Raw genomic sequence first — 18,840 nt, forward strand, 5'->3', positions numbered from 1 at the left:
GCACACTGCCAACTGAATTTTTTTACTTACACATTTTAAAATTCTCTGGCTCTTTTCCTTTGGAAGTTGTCACTGGGCCTCAGTGGGTCACAGCTGAGAATACCAAATTCAGGACAAACTGCTGAGAAACAGGGTAGACTCACCCCAAACTGGAGGCTGTTCTAGCATGAGATTACACCAACCGAAAAACAAAAGTAAACTCTCTCACCAGACTGCTTAACAGGAAGTCAAAGATGCAGCTGTAGTCTCACTGCCCAGATACTGGACTCTATGATGAGTAGTTACTAAAAACCAATTTTATCAAACATAGGGTTTGTCTAACCTCAAGAGATATACAGTCCTGGCTACGTGGCTGATAACTCAGATCTTATTCAACAATCATGCTGAGGCCAATCTTTTAGTAATTAGAAACTAACAGTTACTATTAAGAGGAAGAATAAGAGAATATATAATGGTTAATAATTGCAAAAAGTTCTTATATGAAGTTTGTAGGAGTCATGGTATAAACTACTAGCTTATAAAGTCTCTCTGGTAACTTCTAAAAGATTGGAAGGTCCTCATTCCATAGTTCAATATGCTCCTTTTAGTAGTAAATCCATAGTCTAGAGAACTAGGGAATGAAAAAGGCAAAATAGAAATTGGAGGGGGGTCTTTTATATCCTTTGCCACATGCCTGGAAATTTACTGTCTCAAACAAATCTCACAACCTAGTTTGTGGAAAGTTACTGGCATAAGATGGAACCCAGGGTCACATGAGCCTATCACATGTCCTTATATGGCTTGATGACTCACAGGGGATAGCTCCTTGGAGGCTGAGGCATTTGCAGGAAGAGTTATTTGGTCAGACTGAATTTCTTTTATGGCTCACTGTGTGTGAGAGTTAAGTGTTTTTGGCTATTAATGCAAAGCTATCTAGCCTTGAAGTAAACCTTATCTGCTGGGTGTTACCAAGGAATACCACATATATAAGATATAAGTCCGTGGCCAAAATTCATAACTTCAGATACAGAGATGATACATGGATTTAACCAGGATAATCATATTTGATAGACTAACTTTTCCATTGACACCTTACATGTACATTGTACAAAATTTTAGTAACTGTTTATGCTAGATAGATTATTACTCTTTATATCATTGTGATGAGGAGAGGAAATTAGGTTTTGTTTCAGAGTTACTAGTAAAGTTCTATGGCAGTTTCAAGGTTGGCCAAACATATTTAATACCTAATATTCTTAAGTTTTTGAAAGGAACTTGTTTCTCAAAATGAAACTGTCCTATGGAACATGACTAGACAAATGGATGACCAGGTGGTAAAGACCAAGGAAGTGAGTACTAAAAAGACAGTCCCATTTTACTAATCTCTCCTCATACGGAAGCCATTCCATACTCCTACTCATTTTTGTTACCCTTTTCTGGACCTTTTCCAATTCCGATATATCCTTTTTTTAAGATGGGACAACCACATCTGCATACAGTATTCAAGATCCTCTCCTACACAAGTCTAAGATTTTGGAGTTAATCCTAGCTGGAAATCTAGCATCTCCGGCTATATCCATTCAGCTGCCAAGAGTTCTCATAAAGGCACCACTCTTTTCTGCCCACATCTGTCAAGACAAGCTGGTGACGTTCTCATTAACCCCTAACTTCATGAAAAGATTTTTAAAATTCTCTTTTATTACCAGATAAGGCAGTGTCCAAAATTCAGTAACTTACATTTTAATAGTAAGAGAAGGCAGCATCCTAGAAGCTTATTTTTTAATATTCAGCGAGGCTGAGTGCCTGTAGATGCCCACCAACTTCACCTAGGAGCTGCAGATGCTCAGCACTTATGGAAGATCAGGCCACTGCAGAACTGACCCACTTACATTGTCTATTTCTACACTATTTTTACAAATCTATTTAAGTTGATTCACACCCCTTTTCTGGCAGAGCTTTATACAAAATATACGCCACCTTGACAACTTTGGTCTTCAAATATGTTCTCCTGAGTTATGTATCAGAGGGGTAGCCGTGTTAGTCTGGATCTGTAAAAGCAGCAAAGAGTCCTCTGGCACCTTATAGACTAACAGATGTATTAGAGCATGAGCTTTCATGGGTGAATACCCACTTCGTCAGATGCATGTAGTGGAAATTTCCAGAGGCAGGTATATATATGCAAGCAAGAATCAGGCTAGAGATAAAAACGTTAGTTCAATCAGGGAGGATGAGGCCCTCTTCCAGCAGTTGAGGTGTGAAAACCAAGGGAGGAGAAACTGCTTTTGTAGTTGGCTACCCATTCACAGTCTTTGTTTAATCCTGAGCTAATGTATTTGATGTGAGAACAAATATACAAATAAATTATATATTATATAAAATAAATATTTCCTCTATCATACTGGTTAAATATGACTAGTACTATAGTAAATAAAACAATGAATTCATGCTATTGTGGCTCTTTTGGGTAATGTTGATCATTAATTTGGCTCCTGAACCAATGAGGTCTGAGTATCACTGCTCTACTGTTTAAAAAGAAAGTTTGTGTTTGATATAACTGAATTGTGATGCCCAGTTTTTAGGGTGATCAGCAACACAGATATACTGATAAATAAACTGATATGCAAGAGTTTAGAAAGTCTGACAGGTGGTTATTAATGAATTATAGAATTTATTGTTATTAAATGTGTAAAGGAATTAAAAGAGCTTGCACATTCTTCCCTAGTTTTATTCCCTTTTGTTTATTACACACAAGTTTCATTTCCCTCCCCCCCCACCCATGTCTCCACACCAGCTGTCCAATCACAAAAGGTTTTCTTTATTCACAAGTATTCAGGCTCTTGCCTGAACCTTACACCTTGCTTGTCATCAGTCACTACTACTTTCCAATCCAGAAACACCCCTTATTACCTCTTGGTTCCTTCCCCATCAGACTTCACACTTCATTTGGAGCGTTCTCTCCAATAAGCCCTTTCTCTATAGTTTCCCTGTGATTATTCAGTATTTGTCCCACTACCTCAGACATGCCATCCTTTGGGTGAGATGTGAAGGAAATACCTTCCGTTCATCATGGTTCAACTGACAACTGGAGATCATATGGGTGAGTTAAAAAAATGAGAGAACCTCAGTGCTAATGCCAAAGTTCCAAGCAAAACGTGTTCTGACCTCGAAGCTGTGTGTGAGGTATCCACCATCACAAGAGTTGCATCATCGTATTTATTTAAATGTACGAAATGCCCATTCAGAGGCCTGGGAACTGTGCAATCACCAGACAAAGATCACCCCCTGCCACCTACAAACTGATCCTGTTCTATCCACACCAAAACTCTTCTCAGCTTTTCCACCCCCTCCACACCTATCAGCCTCTGCTCCTGAAGAAACCAGGGAAAATGATAAGCTGTGTAATGAGTCTGTTAGGTTTCCAAATGCAAATGAATAGATTGAACACGAGTATCAGAATCAAGGACTCCTCACTAAAGGATGTCTACACTGCTGCTGGGACAGGCACAGCCAGCTGCAGTGTAAATTTATAGTAAGAAACTGAGTCCCCTGTGGCACCTTTAAGACTAACAGATGTATTGGAGCATAGCTTTCGTGGGTGAATACCCACTTCGTCAGTAAGCATCTGGCTTCAAGACTAAACTTGATAAGTTTATGGAGGGGATGGTATGATGGGATAGCCTAACTTTGGCAATTAATTTGGCAACTGATCTTTGATTAATCAGCAGGTAAGTATGCCCAGTAGTCTGTGATGGGAAGTTAGACGAGTGGGATCTGAGTTTCTACAGCAAATTCTTTCCTGGGTGCTGGTTGGTGAGTCTTGCCCACGTGCTTAGGATTTAACTGATCGGAAAGGAATTTTCCTCCATGGCAGATTGGCAGAGGCCCTGGAGGTTTTTGCTTTCCTTTGCAGTATGGGGCACAGGTCACTTGCTGGAGGATTCTCTGCAGATTGAGGTCTTCAAACCATGATTTGAGGACTTCAATAACTCAGACATAGGTTAGGGGTTTGTTATAGAAGTGGGGGTGAGATTCTGTGGCCTGCATTGTGCAGGAGGTCAGACTAGATGATCATAATGATCCCTTCTGACCTTAAAGTCTACGAGTCTATTCTACATGTAGCAAGTTAGTGGCGTGAAGGGGACACATTGTCAACTTTTTACTATCATGTGTATGTCCCACTACATGCAGATGTAAGACCAATGCAGTCTCACTCCTGCATCCCCTCTCCACATCTTTTGTGACTGTACCATTGCCCCAAATGGATTTATGAAAATACTGGGACTGGCCTGATTTTGCAATACAGTACTTGAAGCTTGAACAAAAAAATCCATAGTTAAAAAAACATATGTTTGTAAAATACAGTAAGTAAATAATGATCAAGAATCCATTGTAACTTGAAACCTAAGAATCCCAGGGGAAAAAATCTGCTACTTATAGATTTTATGAACCCGTCTCCCCTTTTTCAAAGAAAAAAGGATTGTGTGTGGGAAAGAGGATAGAAATGGAGGCAATGAGTCCTCTCCTTCCTAAGGAGGTACTTTCCCTTTCACACAGCTATATTACTCCTGTAAACCCTCCAAGGGCAGAAGAAATAGAATTGAATCATTGGACTGAGCAGTTTCTTAGGGAGGAAAAAAGCAAAGTATTCACACCCTGCTTCTCTGTAGAAGATTCAGGCTTAGCAGCAGTTAGGCATCTTTGTTCTTATAACCAACAGTTGGAGAACACTCCGGATATGCCCCATGTGGGTGGAAAATAATGGTTTGCTAAAATACGTATAATTATGAAAATAAGCTGAATGTTTTCTATCAGAAGAAAATAATAAATCCCTGAGTGGTACAAAATATGAAATTCTGTCTTATTAAAATATATGTACAATGGACCTTGCTCTTAAAGCTCTGGAAAATGAATGGGCTGCAGAGATCAGACTTTCTGGAACCTATTTCTATGGAGAGGAAACTGAGGCAGTGAATGACATCTATCTTCCCTGGGACTAGTGTACACTCTAACACCTCAGTATTAGTGGCCACTATGCACACACTTTTGGAGGATGAATCCAAAGAGAATCAATGCAGCATACAGTTCTATAAATGGTGCCTTTATTTGAGTTATAGTTTGCCAACCTTTGTTGTGATAACCACAGCTGCTGTTCCAGTACTTTGAAGCTGCTAGTAAATGAGGTAGGAAAGAGCAGCTCTCACGCTGCTCTAAATTTCAGCCAAGTATTGACTCCGGAAACAGTAGCATCAGTATCAGGAGACAACAGAAATCTCAACACAATGAGCCTGATTCACCGCTGTGCAACTCTAGTTTTACACCAGTATAACTACACTGAAAAGAAAAAAAAAAACCCAATGAGGATACACTGATGAATCAGCCATCAGTTTGCAAACTGTGCCCCAGGTATTAAGGATTCTGCAGTTCTCCTTACATTTTGAGTACTAAACTGAAATGTATCTCTATACTTAGAAAGGATTTTGATCTATCTTTCTGTAAAATTCATGATGTCCAAGCTTCAGTCTCTTTTTTGATGCAACTATGGAAATACTGGGTGTGAAACGATCATAGTTTCAACTATCAAAGAGTCCTGTGGCACCTTATAGACTAACAGATGTATTGGAGCATGAGCTTTCGTGGGTGAATACCCACTTCATCGGATGCAGCTCATGCTCCAATACGTGTGTTAGTCTATAAGGTGCCAGAGGACTCTTTGCTGCTTTTACAGATCCAGACTAACACGGCTACCTCTCTGATAGTTTCAACTGGTGCTACCTGTACTCAGAACACTATAGGCCCGACGGCTTATTTTGGTTTCACACAGACTGTTGTAATGGATTTAAAAGGAAGCTGTTCTCGACATGCAGTTTTGACGTATAAAACAAAGCTACGAAAAGAACACGAAAGAAGAGTGCACTGGGGTTAAAGCTCTAAGGTCCTGAAAGAAAATAAATTGGGGAAACTGGCCAATGTTCACCTGTGACTGCTTATGTTTCATTCAGCTTAACTGGACCACAACTAATACCAGGAGTTAACATCCTTAAAGATTAAACAATCAAGAGAAAAATTTTTTTTGTATAAAAGTCCTGTCAACTTCAAGGAAAAATATATTGGGCATGATTGAAGTACTATTATCATCTCTTCCTCTCTGGTACTGTGTCCATTGAGCTGGAAAAAACAGTTTAACTCCTGGTTTCATGAGGCGGGGAATTTGAGTCAGAAATCACGCTAGGAAGTAGTGCTCTGTGAGCTGCCACCATAGTTTGTCAAGTAAGGTGTTCAAGCAAGGACCACAGCTCTTTAAATTTCCTCCCATGCATGGGTCCCAGAGAGCTTGAATTCAGTGACTTTTAGAGCAAGGTTTATCTCATTTCTAGGCTTTCACAAGTGACTGTGCTGTTTTTAGTTTGTCTCAGCTTATCCAGAAAAAGGCAGTTGAGTCTGATTAGCTGGCCCACTACCATGAAAGTTCTGCAAGACTGTGGAAGCTCTGGTGAATGAGGGCTACAATGACTTCTTAGAATCTCCAACTACTCAGCACAAGGACTTGCAAATTCCTTCTGCTGATGACTGGATTCAGATGGGGACTTTGGTCATCATTGCCACAATCTACTATCTCCTTTTCATTCATTGACCATCATTTACGATGCACGGTGACTTAAGATCGTGAAAGGCAGTGAGCTTGGATAGCAGATAGTGGTCATCTCCAACTAGCTGCAATCTGATATAAACACTGACCTCAGGGGAAGGGAGTTCTAGAAGTCTGTCATACATTTGCATCTACTGGACAGCATCAGAGCCAAGAAAGACTGTTTTATTTAAAACCTTATACTTGGATGCAACTTGACAAGGGCCATAATTTATTTTCTCCCAAGGGGAGGAACAGCCAGAGGTACAATCTGATCGAGTACCCACAGTAAGTGCATCCTCATTAGAGCTTCTCATGAAGGTTAAGAGCTGAAAAGTTCTCTTTTCCCTTAAGAGCTTTTCTTGTACATGAGTTGTGGCTGTGGTTAAGAAAGTAGTTAGCATAATTCCATTTTTTGTCCACACAAATGGTATTGATTCTGAGAGCTGCTGAGCACTTACAAATCCTATCTAACATTCTTGAAAACAAGGAACCAGGAATTAGAGGATAGTTTTGTCAAATATAAACCTGGTCTGCACAAAGAAGTTTAAAGACTGAGATGTTACTAGGGCTTTAGGGGCAGAACTTTGTTCTTTGGCATAAATAAAATCCATCCTTTGGGACTAAAATGTCCCTATAGATGCATTTTCAGTGGAGGGTTCCCTTTGATTTCATTTTCTCAGGACGTCTTTATTATCTCTTCAGGACTCTAAAGGGCACAGGGTTTGACATAAGACTTTTTTTTTAATTTTGCTATTTGAATACACAAGTGCAAGAAGCTAGGAAGGTTTAAAAATGTAATTTGTTGGTTTTGTTAGGACTCTGCATGAATTTAATGTTGATCAAAAAAAGTGCCAGATCGACAGCTCTGTAGACAGAAATCTATTTTGTTCACAATTCGTCGCAGCATAGCTAGTGGCAATGAAAGATTCCTTCCAACATGATGGCCTCACTTCTCCCCAAACATTTCATGTTTCCACCCTCACTCAAAGGGACAAAAATCACAGGATGAGATGTATGTTTGTGATCAGTTTCCTTTTGGAGTTAGCCTGAGACCTACATACAACTCATTACATGCAGACTGTTGAATGACCACTTTGAATTGATGTTTAAATCGTAACCTCTTCACAACACATAGGTGATCTTCAAATCAGCACTTAACACACTCTTTGGATCATACAAAATCAACAAATCAATTTTTGTTCACAATCAATAGAAGCCAATGCACTACAAGTGGATACACTTTGTATTCTACTTAGGGCTGTCGATTAATCGTAGTTAACTCCCGCGATTAACTTAAAAAAATTAATCATGATTACAGTTAATTGCACTGTTAAATTTCAATTGGTATTCTGTTTATGAAATATTTTTCCACATTTTCAAATACATTTCTTTCAACTACAACACAGAATACAAAGTGTACACCGCTCACTTTATATTTTTATTCCAAATATTTGCTCTGTAAAAATGGGATAAAGGAATAGTTTGCACTACAGTACTTATGAGGTGAATTGAAATCTCTTTATCATTAAAATGGAACTTAAATGTAGATTTTTTTTGTTACGTAATTGCACTCAAAAACAAAACAATGCAAAACTTTAGAGCCTACAAGTCCACTCAGTCCTACTTCTTGTTCAGCCAATCATAAGACAAACAAGTTTGTTTACATTTACTGGAAATAAAATATTACCTCACTTCTTATTTACAATGTCACTAGAAAGTGAAAACAGAAGTTTGCATGGGACTTTTGTGGCCAGTATTGCAAGGTATTAACATGCCAGATATTCTAAACATTCATATGCCCCTTCATGCTTCGGCCACCATTCCAGAGAACATGCTTCCAAGCTGATAACACTCGTTTAAAAAAGGGGAAAAAGAAAGCGCTAATTAAATTTGTGACTGAACTCCTTGGGGGAGAACTGTATGTCTCCGGCTCTGTTTTACCCACATTCTGCTATGTATTTCATGTTACAGCAGTCTCAGATGATGACTCAGCACATGTTGTTCATTTTGAGAACACTTGCTGCAGATTCGACAAAAAGCAAAGAAGGTACCAATGTGAGATTTCTACAGGTAACTACAGAACTCGACCCAAGGTTTAGGAATCTGAAGTACCTTCCAAAATCTGAGAGGGATGAGGTGTGGAATATGTTTTCAAAGTCTTAAAAGAGCAACACTCCAATGCAGAAACTACAAAACCTGAACCATCAAAAAAGAAAAATCAACCTTCTGCTGGTGGCATCTAACTCAGATGATGAAAATGAACATGTGTCGGTCTGCACTGCCTTGGACTGTTATCAAGCAGAACCCATCATCAGCATGGACACAAGTCCTCTGAAATGATGGTTGATGCATGAAGGGACATATAAATCTTTAGTGCATCTAGCATGTAAATATCTTGACACGCCAGCTACAATAGTGCCCTGTGAATGCCTGTTCTCATTTTCAGGTGACAATGTAAACAAGAAGCAGGCAGCATTATCTCCTGCAAATGTAAACAAACTTGTTTGTCTAAGCTATTAGCTGAACAGGAAATAGGACTGGGTGGACTTCTGGGCTCTTAAATTTTACATTGTTTTGGTTTTGAGTGCAGTTATTTTTTGTACATAATTCTACATTTGAAAGTTCAACTTTCATGATAAAGTGATTACACTATGGTACTTGTATTAGGCGAATTAAAAATACAATCTCTTTTGTTTCTTTTCAGTGCAAGTACTTGTACAGTAGTTCACTTTATTTTTTATTACTTTGTATTCAGTGTTGAAATTAAAATCAAGATATTTGAAAATGTAGAAAACATCCAAAATATTTAAATAAATGGTATTCTATTATTTAACAGTGGGATTGAGATTAATTTTTTTAATTGCACGAGTAATCGTGATTAATTTTTAATAGATTAACAGCCCTAATTCTATTATTGATCCTTGAGGGACGAGGCATGATGTAGAGATGTGTGGCAGTACGTTCGCCTAGGAGCTGACCGATGTTGCCGCTTCCAGGGAGACATGGAGCCAGGTAGGGAGCCTGCCAGCCCCGCCAATCACCCCCAGCAACAGTGGGAGTCCCAGGTTGCACACCACCGCCTGCCCCCCCACAGCATCTGCGGCGTCCCCCCCACTCCCCAGATAACCTCCCCAGCACTTCCCCAGGCTGCCCCCATCTCCAAGATTTAGTACAAGTCATGGACAGGTCACAGGCCATGAATTTTTGTTGACTGCCTGTGACCTGTCCATGACTTTTTACGAAAAATACCCGTGACTAAAACACAGCCTTACAAATAACCTATTCGTAATAAACTAAATCAAGTGACGCATTCAAGACAGGTTCAATCAGAAGAACTCTAACAGTAGTGCTGGTGTGTTTTGCACTTTCACTACAGTTCGACATAATCTGCGATAGTTTTATCCTAAAGCTTTTCGTACACAGGAAGGCAATGCTAGTACATTACATTTCTTCTTGCCTTCATACATTTCAGGTTCCAGTATTAAAAAATACCAAACAAAACCAAAACACAAATATACAGTCTTTCAGTGACACAGTTATTAATCACACTGAACTATTAATATGCTTATTTTATGATATTCCAACTGAATTTATATGGTGCACGTTAGCTTCTAATAGAAGAGTGTAGACATGGACACATTTTTACCCACACAAGCCTTTACCAATATTCTGACTTAACTCTCTCACCATGTAATCACTTTGCAGACAGCAGTCAGTGCTGGCATTGATAAGAATAATCCTTTATGTATTTTTTTAAAAGAGGTATTTTTGACACCACACACATCCAATTCTTTTAGTTCTGTCACTTGTATAATTTCCTGCCTGGTTAAGAAACAGCAAAGAAGCTTTCCCAACGCAAAAAATATTTGTGTATATTGAAGTGGGCACCATCTGGCATACCCACATTAGAGGAATCTCTCACACCTTAGTAAGAGCAAACCTGATTTGGTACAAACGGCCCTTTAAAAAGGTGGTGGAAAAACATATGCTTCATAGCAACATTCTGTCAAGATTTTAAAAAGGGAGGCTCCCCCAACCTTGTGATAAACCCACTCTTTCAGGAGAGGTGCAGGACTGCAGAATCCAGTCATTTATCTTTTTAAAGAAAAAGATCATCTTATAGCAATAAAAGGAGGAAACCCTGCATGGCAAACAAACTTATAAGTCTAACTTCACTGGGAATGTGCAGCAAGTACATTGAGAGTACACGACCTCTATTCTTTGAAACAGTGGAAGGAATTCAAAGTTAAGAATGGTAGAGGGAGGCCTTGTAGATGCACCCGTTTTGAAATTATTAAACACCTATCTTGACACAATATAGTACATGCAAAAGGCAAAAACCTGTTCTCAGATTTCTTTCTGGGCTTTTGGACATGTCACACCTGGCAAGAACGATCAAGATTAACAAAGCTGGGGAAGAACAGCAACTCCATCAAGGGCAGGGACATCACTGCCAATTACCCTTTAATTTGGGATTTAAATAGAGGTTTCTGGAAATTGGGAAGTTCTTAATACTTCAATGAGTTGTGTTTGATAATACCTTCAACTTCCTCTTCTATTACATGCACATGAGGAAGGATCCAGTTCTGTAATATCTAGTAAATTCAATTTTACATGTGATACATTCTGGTCTGACTTGAATCAGTTCTTATTTTCTAGATTATTAATCATCGTTCTACTGTAATAGTCAAGGTCCTGCTGCCTTCTTTCAGAACAGAAGAAATGTAATATTGAAATATGACCTTATGGCTTCTGTTCTTCCATTCCTTTGTAATAGAGAAAGGCAGGGAATTTGCCATAGCCTCTGTTGAGTTATAGGGTTTATCTCATAAGTGGGAAAGCGCCATACCTCATAAGTGTCAACGAAAAGGAAGAAATATGAGAAGACTATTGGACATAAGAATGACCTATAATTCATATCTGGCAGTGATGTATTATACGTATTAATTGCTCGAAGAGCCAGATTTTCTTTTCACAGTACTGTAAAAAACAATCCCAGTAGAATATAATAAATTGAGCTAACAAACAAAACTAACTGCTTTGATTAATGAAGCAGCAAGGATTTGGTTTTGACAATGCTAGTTACTGAATCAGCACCCAGTCATATGACTGGTAATGGGGTCCCAATGAGAGTAATGTCCCAGTTCCACAAATACTTATGCTTATGCTTATCTTTACTTACATAAGCAGTCCCACTGAAGCCCCGGGGACTATTTGTTTGCTTAAAGCCAATCAGGTAAGCAGGTATCAGCAGGATCAGGGCCTTTGTTCCATGGCTGTTCTCAGTCACAGAACAGGGTGCGCATTCAGGCCCCAACTCAAAGAATTTAAGCACATGCTTAAGCTCATCCCTATTCAGGAAAGCTAGTAAGCACACAATTTGTATTGACGTCCAAGTTCCAACATGACCTAAGCACCTGCTTAAACACTTTACTGCTTAGGGATATTTTCCTGAATCACGTCTTCACTACTTAACACTGTTAGAAATGCTGCTTTATAGAAGCCACTGCAAACTAATTGTCTTACCAGGGACTAAATGATCAAACATGATTTGATAAAATGTAACCAGAAAAGAAACATACCTTTTCAGCATACTCCGACACTATCTGCTTGATCTCATCAGATTGGAGTCCAACAATCTGACCTACTGTGCTAGCTGTTAACCTGCCCTGCAATTAAATCAAGAAGCATTTATTGAAATTTTGGGACAATCTAGTAATAAATTGTAGGTTTGTGTGTAAAGCACCTCCTCCGGAACTATATAAATACAATACTATTTTAACATAATCAAATTTGTTTATGAAAGAATGAAGCATGTAATGAACTTCATCTTCCCCAGAACTCAGTAAACAAATGAAGCTTCTTACATGACCTCCAGGAAGAAATGTAACTACTGAGGCTTCCCTCATAGCGCCAATAATTCAAATAAATTTGAAGTCACCTTTGCAGACTATCAAAGTGCTTTAGCTCTTGGGCAATACATATTTTTGCAATGTGCATAAAATAGAATTCTGTTAACAGGAATCAATTTGGATCACCAACTTTTAAGCCAAATTATTACCACGTAGGTATGTGAAATAGTGTTAATCCTACATCACGTGTTTAGGGAAGCCAAATCTCTCTCCTAAAATGAAGAATTCAAGGAGACATCTGATCACAAGGCAAATCTGTCATGTCTACCATTTGTCAAATGAATTTCTGTCCATTTGGCACATCAGAAAATGTGAAAGGTATCAAGATTTTCAAAATAGTACAGACAGTGTTTACTAATACAGCCGGAATCACTATGCAATTGCAGGGAAAGGATAATAATGCAAACAAGCAACATTTGGATGTTATATCAAAGTTATCAAATCCCAGATGTGATGTGTTGAATGCAATGAAATGCACACAGTATTTTTTCCAGTAAGAGAAATACCCCATCAGATCCCTACCTTAGCTCTATAAGTAAAAGTGTGAGAAAGTCTAGGTTACACAAAGGCTTCGTATGTTTAAATGCCATTTCAAGGGCAGTTGCATTGTAGTATGTTTATTTATGCAGAAACCACTTAATAAGCAGCACTAGGATTATGCAAAGGCCACAATCATTATTTTAGGGTGAAGGATTTCAAGTCAGAAGTCTTATGAAAAGTACTGTCTCATGCTCAATCATCTTTCCCTGCATCCATTTTTAACATATAATTTCAGTACCTCATGCAGACATACAACTGTTAACCATATTTCAGGAACAATGACAGCTTTCAAAGCCAGTGGTAGATATAGAGAGGAAATTCAGGGGCACAAGTAATTTAAGTGTTAACCATGTTGAACTGATTTATTATACAGCAAAAGAGACAGACTTCTGGGATTGGAGCACTCTATTTTAATCTCTGTAATGACACAACAGTCCTTTTATCTGACTATCAAAGTCTCAATGCACTTTGGGCCCAACCTCAAATCCCAATAAAGTCAATGGGATTCTCTCTGCTAATAAATTTGGTTTGAATTCTGATGGTTAAGATATATCAATGCACGTAACTGCTGAAACTGTTGCTTTGCTTTAAGTATTGCTTACCTCTTCTGTTGCCATTGCAGCCATTCCAGTCATCAGTGTTTTAATGCGAAGCTAATGAGAAAGATATCATTCCAAGATAAGAGATAACATGTGAACAAAACAATTAGCATTAGAGGCCTTTAAATACTTAGTATACTTTTGTTCTATGAGCGTTCTCATCAGCCAATCAATCCAATTTGCATTCTATTTGAATGCTCCCAACAGAAGAGAAAATTTAGCAGTTGCTAAAATTATTCCACCCAGAAAATTCTCTGATTACAGTAAGGACTCAGTTCATGTGGCGCCTACGACACTCAGCTGCCATCATCGTCAATGGGAGATGAGGCCACTGAGCTACTCCTTTCCCAAAATGGCACTAACAGGATCAGGTCCTAAGTATTAATGACTCTATAGTTGCAAAACAAAATGTTGGCCAGATTTTTACATGGAAAATCTTAAGTGACATTTATTTTTTGTGCATCTGTTTATTATCCCATATTTCCCTATCTGAAAGGAACTCATTGCTCTGTTAAGCTACTGAACTTTTCCTCTTTGCAGAGAGGGAAGAGAACTTGCTGTGCTTTTTACATTGTCCTCAAGCTATTAATATCTAAGCCTTCTGCGTGTATGTGTGTATATATGTGTATGTGTATATAGCACACCTCTTCAGCAGCTTGAAGGTCGTCATCATCATAGGCATCAGCCTTTCCTGCTGCTGCAAGTCCTGTAGGTAGTACCATTTTCTTGTCTTCAGCCTTAAGGAAAATAAATATACCACATTGCTTGTATTATCTTATCATGTAGCTATCAAAGGGTTATGAAAGTAAAACGAGGAAACTGTAATTCAGCTGTTATATTTAAATAACTGAAATATATTGTTCTATACTGCCTAGTGCCCAAGTTCAGGCCCTGCCCCAGCAAGTGCAACTCACTTTGAGTTTAATGGGCATCCAGCCTGTGTAAGACTGATGGCTATTTAGTCCCCCCATCCCATCTCTGTGTATGGTATAGCAGGTCAAATATCAGAAAGCAGCATTTTTTACAAGTGTATTTTAATATACATAAAGTCTAAATCTAGATCAAAGGAGTGGTTTAAAATCTGTGCACCTGAAAACACATTTTAAATAAAGATATAAACCTATGTGAGGACTGTCCACTTTCAGAAGAGTTAATTCTGTTAAGGTAAGTAGCATTCCCCAGAGATTTATACTGTATTTCTTGACACCACGTCATTACTCTACTCAAACATTTAAGTCCTCTCTCTTGTAGTGGCTTAATTCGGATGACAAATGGCAACACTCTGACATGTTGGCTAACAAAGCCAATAGGACTTTGTGAAGGGACATGGTCATATTTTATGGACTGCACCTCAGTCACAGTTGCAGATGGGTTTATTTTATCACCCGCAGCCACAGAGTTAGAAATATCTTATTTTATATTACCTGAATATTAAATTTATAAACGTTAAACATTGGTGTGCTGCTGGTTCTTCACATACCCCACTGCTAACCACATTATGCTTTCCTACCAACCTGCAACAGGATATGCTCATAATCTGATGCATTATCTATATCAGTAAGAACATCTTGTTACTGAAACAAAGTAATATTGTGCTGCAGCATGTTCTATTTCTATGGGTGTATTAAATTATACAATTTTAGGGCTGTCAAGTGATTTAAAAGAGTATTCATGATTAATCGCACTGTTAAGCAATACAATAAATATTTATGGATGTTTTCTTATTTTCCAATATTTTCCTACTTCTTGTTCAGCCAATTGCTCAAACAAGTTTGTTTACATTTGCAGATAATGCTGCCCACTTCTTGTTTACAATGTCACCTGAAAGTGAGAACAGGGGCTCACATGGCACTGTTGTAGCCAGTGTCGCAGGATATTTACATGCCAGATGCACTAAAGATTCATATGTTACTTCATGTTTCAACCACCATTCCAGAGGGCATGCGTCCATGCTGATGACGGGTTCTGCTCGATAACTATCCAAAGACAGTGCAGACAGAAGCATGTTCATTTTCATCATGTGAGTCAGATGCCACCAGCAGAAGGCTGATTTTCTTTTTTAGTGGTTCAGGTTTTGTAGTTTCTGCATCGGAACGTTGCTCTTTTAAGACATGCTCCACACCTTGTCCCTTTCGGTTTTGGAAGGCACTTCAGATTCTTAAACCTTGGGTCGAGTGCTGCAGCTATCTTTAGAAATCTCACATTGGTACCCTCTTTGCATTTTGTCAGATCTGCAGTGAACGTGTTCTTAAAATGAATGACGTGCTGAGTCATCATCCGAGACTATTAAAACATGAAATACATGGTAGAATTCAGGTAAAACACAGCCAGAGACATAATTCTCCCCCAAAAAGTTCAGTCACAAATTTAACTAACACTTTTTTTTTTTAGAGAGAGATGGAAACAACCGTGAAATCACTGAGAGCCTTTGTTTAAATTTTACTACTTTATTCACATAGATGTTAGAAACTCTTTTCTACGCAAACACTCTTTAAACAGTCTTAATCTCCAAATAATTTTTACAGGAACATCAAGCTGTCCTTTCGTGTGTGATGTGTATATGTGTGTATTATGTGTGTATAACATTTTTTTTTTTTTTTTTTTTTTTTTTTTTTGTGTCTTTTCTGTAATGCTGAGTTGGTTACTCGTCTTCTGACCTTAATAACATTTGCTACGTGTGAATAAGTTGTGCACTAATAACAAAATACCACTGTTAAATGTGGCTTAGCATGAAATAAGCTTTTTCTTTGAGGAAACCCAATTAAACCAAAAGCCCAGCTTGTGTGTCTGTATTGTGACAGAAGTTCTCCTCTACCTTGTAGGTCCTGTGTTATTGGTGGATTGTTCGTCTCAGCAGATCACCTGTGGTCCAGGAAAGCAGCCCAGAGACCTTCCCTCTGGTTAGAATCGCCATCAGTCCAGGTCAATTCCTCCTGTGTTTGATCAGGAATTGGGAGGTTTAGTGGAACCCGGGCCTGCCTATACTCAGGGTTTCCAGCCCAGCGGTCCTGTGGACTGCAGCTGTCAGAAGTGCCTCCTGGAACAGCTGCGTGACAGCTACAACTCCTGGGCCTACTCCCCATGGCCTCCTCGCGCAGCAGCTTCTTGTCTCAACCACCGGCCTTCCTCCTGATCGTCTGATAACCTGCTTGTACTTCTCGCAGTCCTCCCGCAGTATGCGTACCCGCTCTCAGTCTCTGCGCATTGCACATCTGGCTTGACTGGGAGTGAGCCCTTTATAGCATGCAGAGGGGTCTAATTAGACGTCAGCGTGCTTAACAGCGCACCTGACTCTTAAAGCAGCGTTAATTGGCGTACAAGTGTTCTCCCCTTAGCCCTGGCAGCACCGTGTGCCTGTCCTGCAGGGGAACAATATTGGCCACTGCGAGAACGCAGTTTTCATTCCTTGTACACTCGCTGTCCAACCTGGCCAGCAATGCTGTCACCAGGTGATAGTGCGTATAGGACTAAGGCCTTGGTATAGATAAAATAAATTGCATTCACGAGCTTTGAAGCATGCACCGACTCCATTCAATATGCCTTTTAGCGGAACTTCAGTGCTTTCCTGACTCAGGCATATATAAATAACTGCCTAAGGTTTACTTTCCTCCAACCATGTTTAATCCTTCCCTAAGTAAGAGCATGTTGCTCTCCAGACATGAGCACTATAGAATGTTGATTGGAGCTCTGTGGAATTACAGTAATCGAAAGATTGGTGGGGAAACAAAATTTAAAAATGGACAAATATGCCATAAAAAGTCTAATTTTATGGGGCATTCAAAGTAACTAACCCAAAACTGGCTTTTTTATTGCATTACAGAATTACCTCTTAGTGCATTTCTTTAGGTACCAGAAAAGGTAATTTATGCAAATTGAGGATGTTGGTTGTTCCTGCAACAATACATTCTTTGACTTTTTCTATGGTGTATTTAGAGGTATTGGGATTCTTAGCAGACAAACAGGCCAAAATGGATACAAGAAGGTAGGGTAATATTGATTACTGATAGTAAATTAAGAAACTGTGTCGGGTCATAGGAGGAATGGAATCGGTATTTTTTCTCTTCTAAAGAAACTCAATTCTGGAAATCTTGAGAAAGGCAGGAAGTCAGCAGCGCTGTGTGTTTTTGTGCTTTTTCTTTTTTTTACTTGCTCCAATGAAACTAAAGCTCTGCAGCCCATGGAAAGATATAAATGACTTTTCTGCCTCCTTTTTTTTTTTTTTTTTTTTAAATGTAATCTCCCAACATTGAAATACCCCTTAAAAGTCATGTCAGCCTGCTTTTCACAATCTGGACACAAATCAATAACAGACTGCTAAGCTCATTTGAATAGAAGATAAAAATGTTTTCAAGCCAATGATCAGCAAAGGGTAACAGCCTATGATAAAAAGTATAGCTGTGCCATTGAAACAAAAACCATGTAGGATTAATCCCTTATTATAGCTAAATGTGACCATCTTGTTTGTTTTCATGAAATAATGCTCTTACTATCACGTGCCATAACCAATTTTTAGGCTGTCAATTTAATGCACAGTTCCCTGACCAGTCAATTAACTCCAAAGTACACCATTAAAAATCTAATTATGATTTACTCCACTAGTTTTAATCGCATCTGTTAAATCAATGAAGTAACAACTGAAATTTAATTAAGATATTTTTTGTGACGTTTTCTACATTTTTCAACATACTATAGATTTCCATTACAACAACAGAATACAAAGTGTAAGTCCACTTTGATTATTAACTTAAACTACAAATATTTCGCACTCGTAAAAATGATAAATGCCAATAGTACTTTTCCAGTTCAACCTCATACAAGTACGGTAGTGTGATCTCTTATTGTGAAAGTGCATTTCAAAATGGTAGAAATTTTTATTGTTACATAACTGGACTCAAAACAAAAAAATGGCAAACTTTAGAGCCACAAGTCTACTCAATCTTGTTCAGGCAGGCCGATTGCTAAACAACCAAGATCTGTTTCCATTTATCGGAGATAATGCTGGCTGCTTTTTTCACAATGTTCATCTGAAAGTGGACCCAGGCGTCTGCATGGGACTTTTTGTAGCCGCATTGCAAGGTATTTATGTCAGATATGCTAAAATCCATCATGCCTCTTCATGCTTCGGATCACGCATTCCGAGACAGCTTCCAATGCTGATGAAACACCTCGTTTAAAAAAAAAA

At 38.7% G+C, this 18,840-nt stretch overlaps 1 protein-coding gene across 1 annotated transcript in view; it reads right to left on the reverse strand.

Annotated features, from left to right (window-relative positions):
- The window catches only part of CCDC93 (CCC complex scaffolding subunit CCDC93), a 105,812-nt gene that overhangs the window by 39,230 nt on the left and 47,742 nt on the right, over positions 1–18,840 (reverse strand). Inside the window, 3 exon segments of the mRNA XM_032794040.2 lie at positions 12,190–12,276; positions 13,662–13,712; positions 14,303–14,432. Of these exon segments, the coding sequence (XP_032649931.1) occupies positions 12,190–12,276; positions 13,662–13,712; positions 14,303–14,432 (268 nt within the window).

The sequence above is a fragment of the Chelonoidis abingdonii genome, chromosome 10, assembly GCF_003597395.2.
Source record: "Chelonoidis abingdonii isolate Lonesome George chromosome 10, CheloAbing_2.0, whole genome shotgun sequence".
Classification (NCBI taxonomy): domain Eukaryota; kingdom Metazoa; phylum Chordata; order Testudines; family Testudinidae; genus Chelonoidis; species Chelonoidis abingdonii.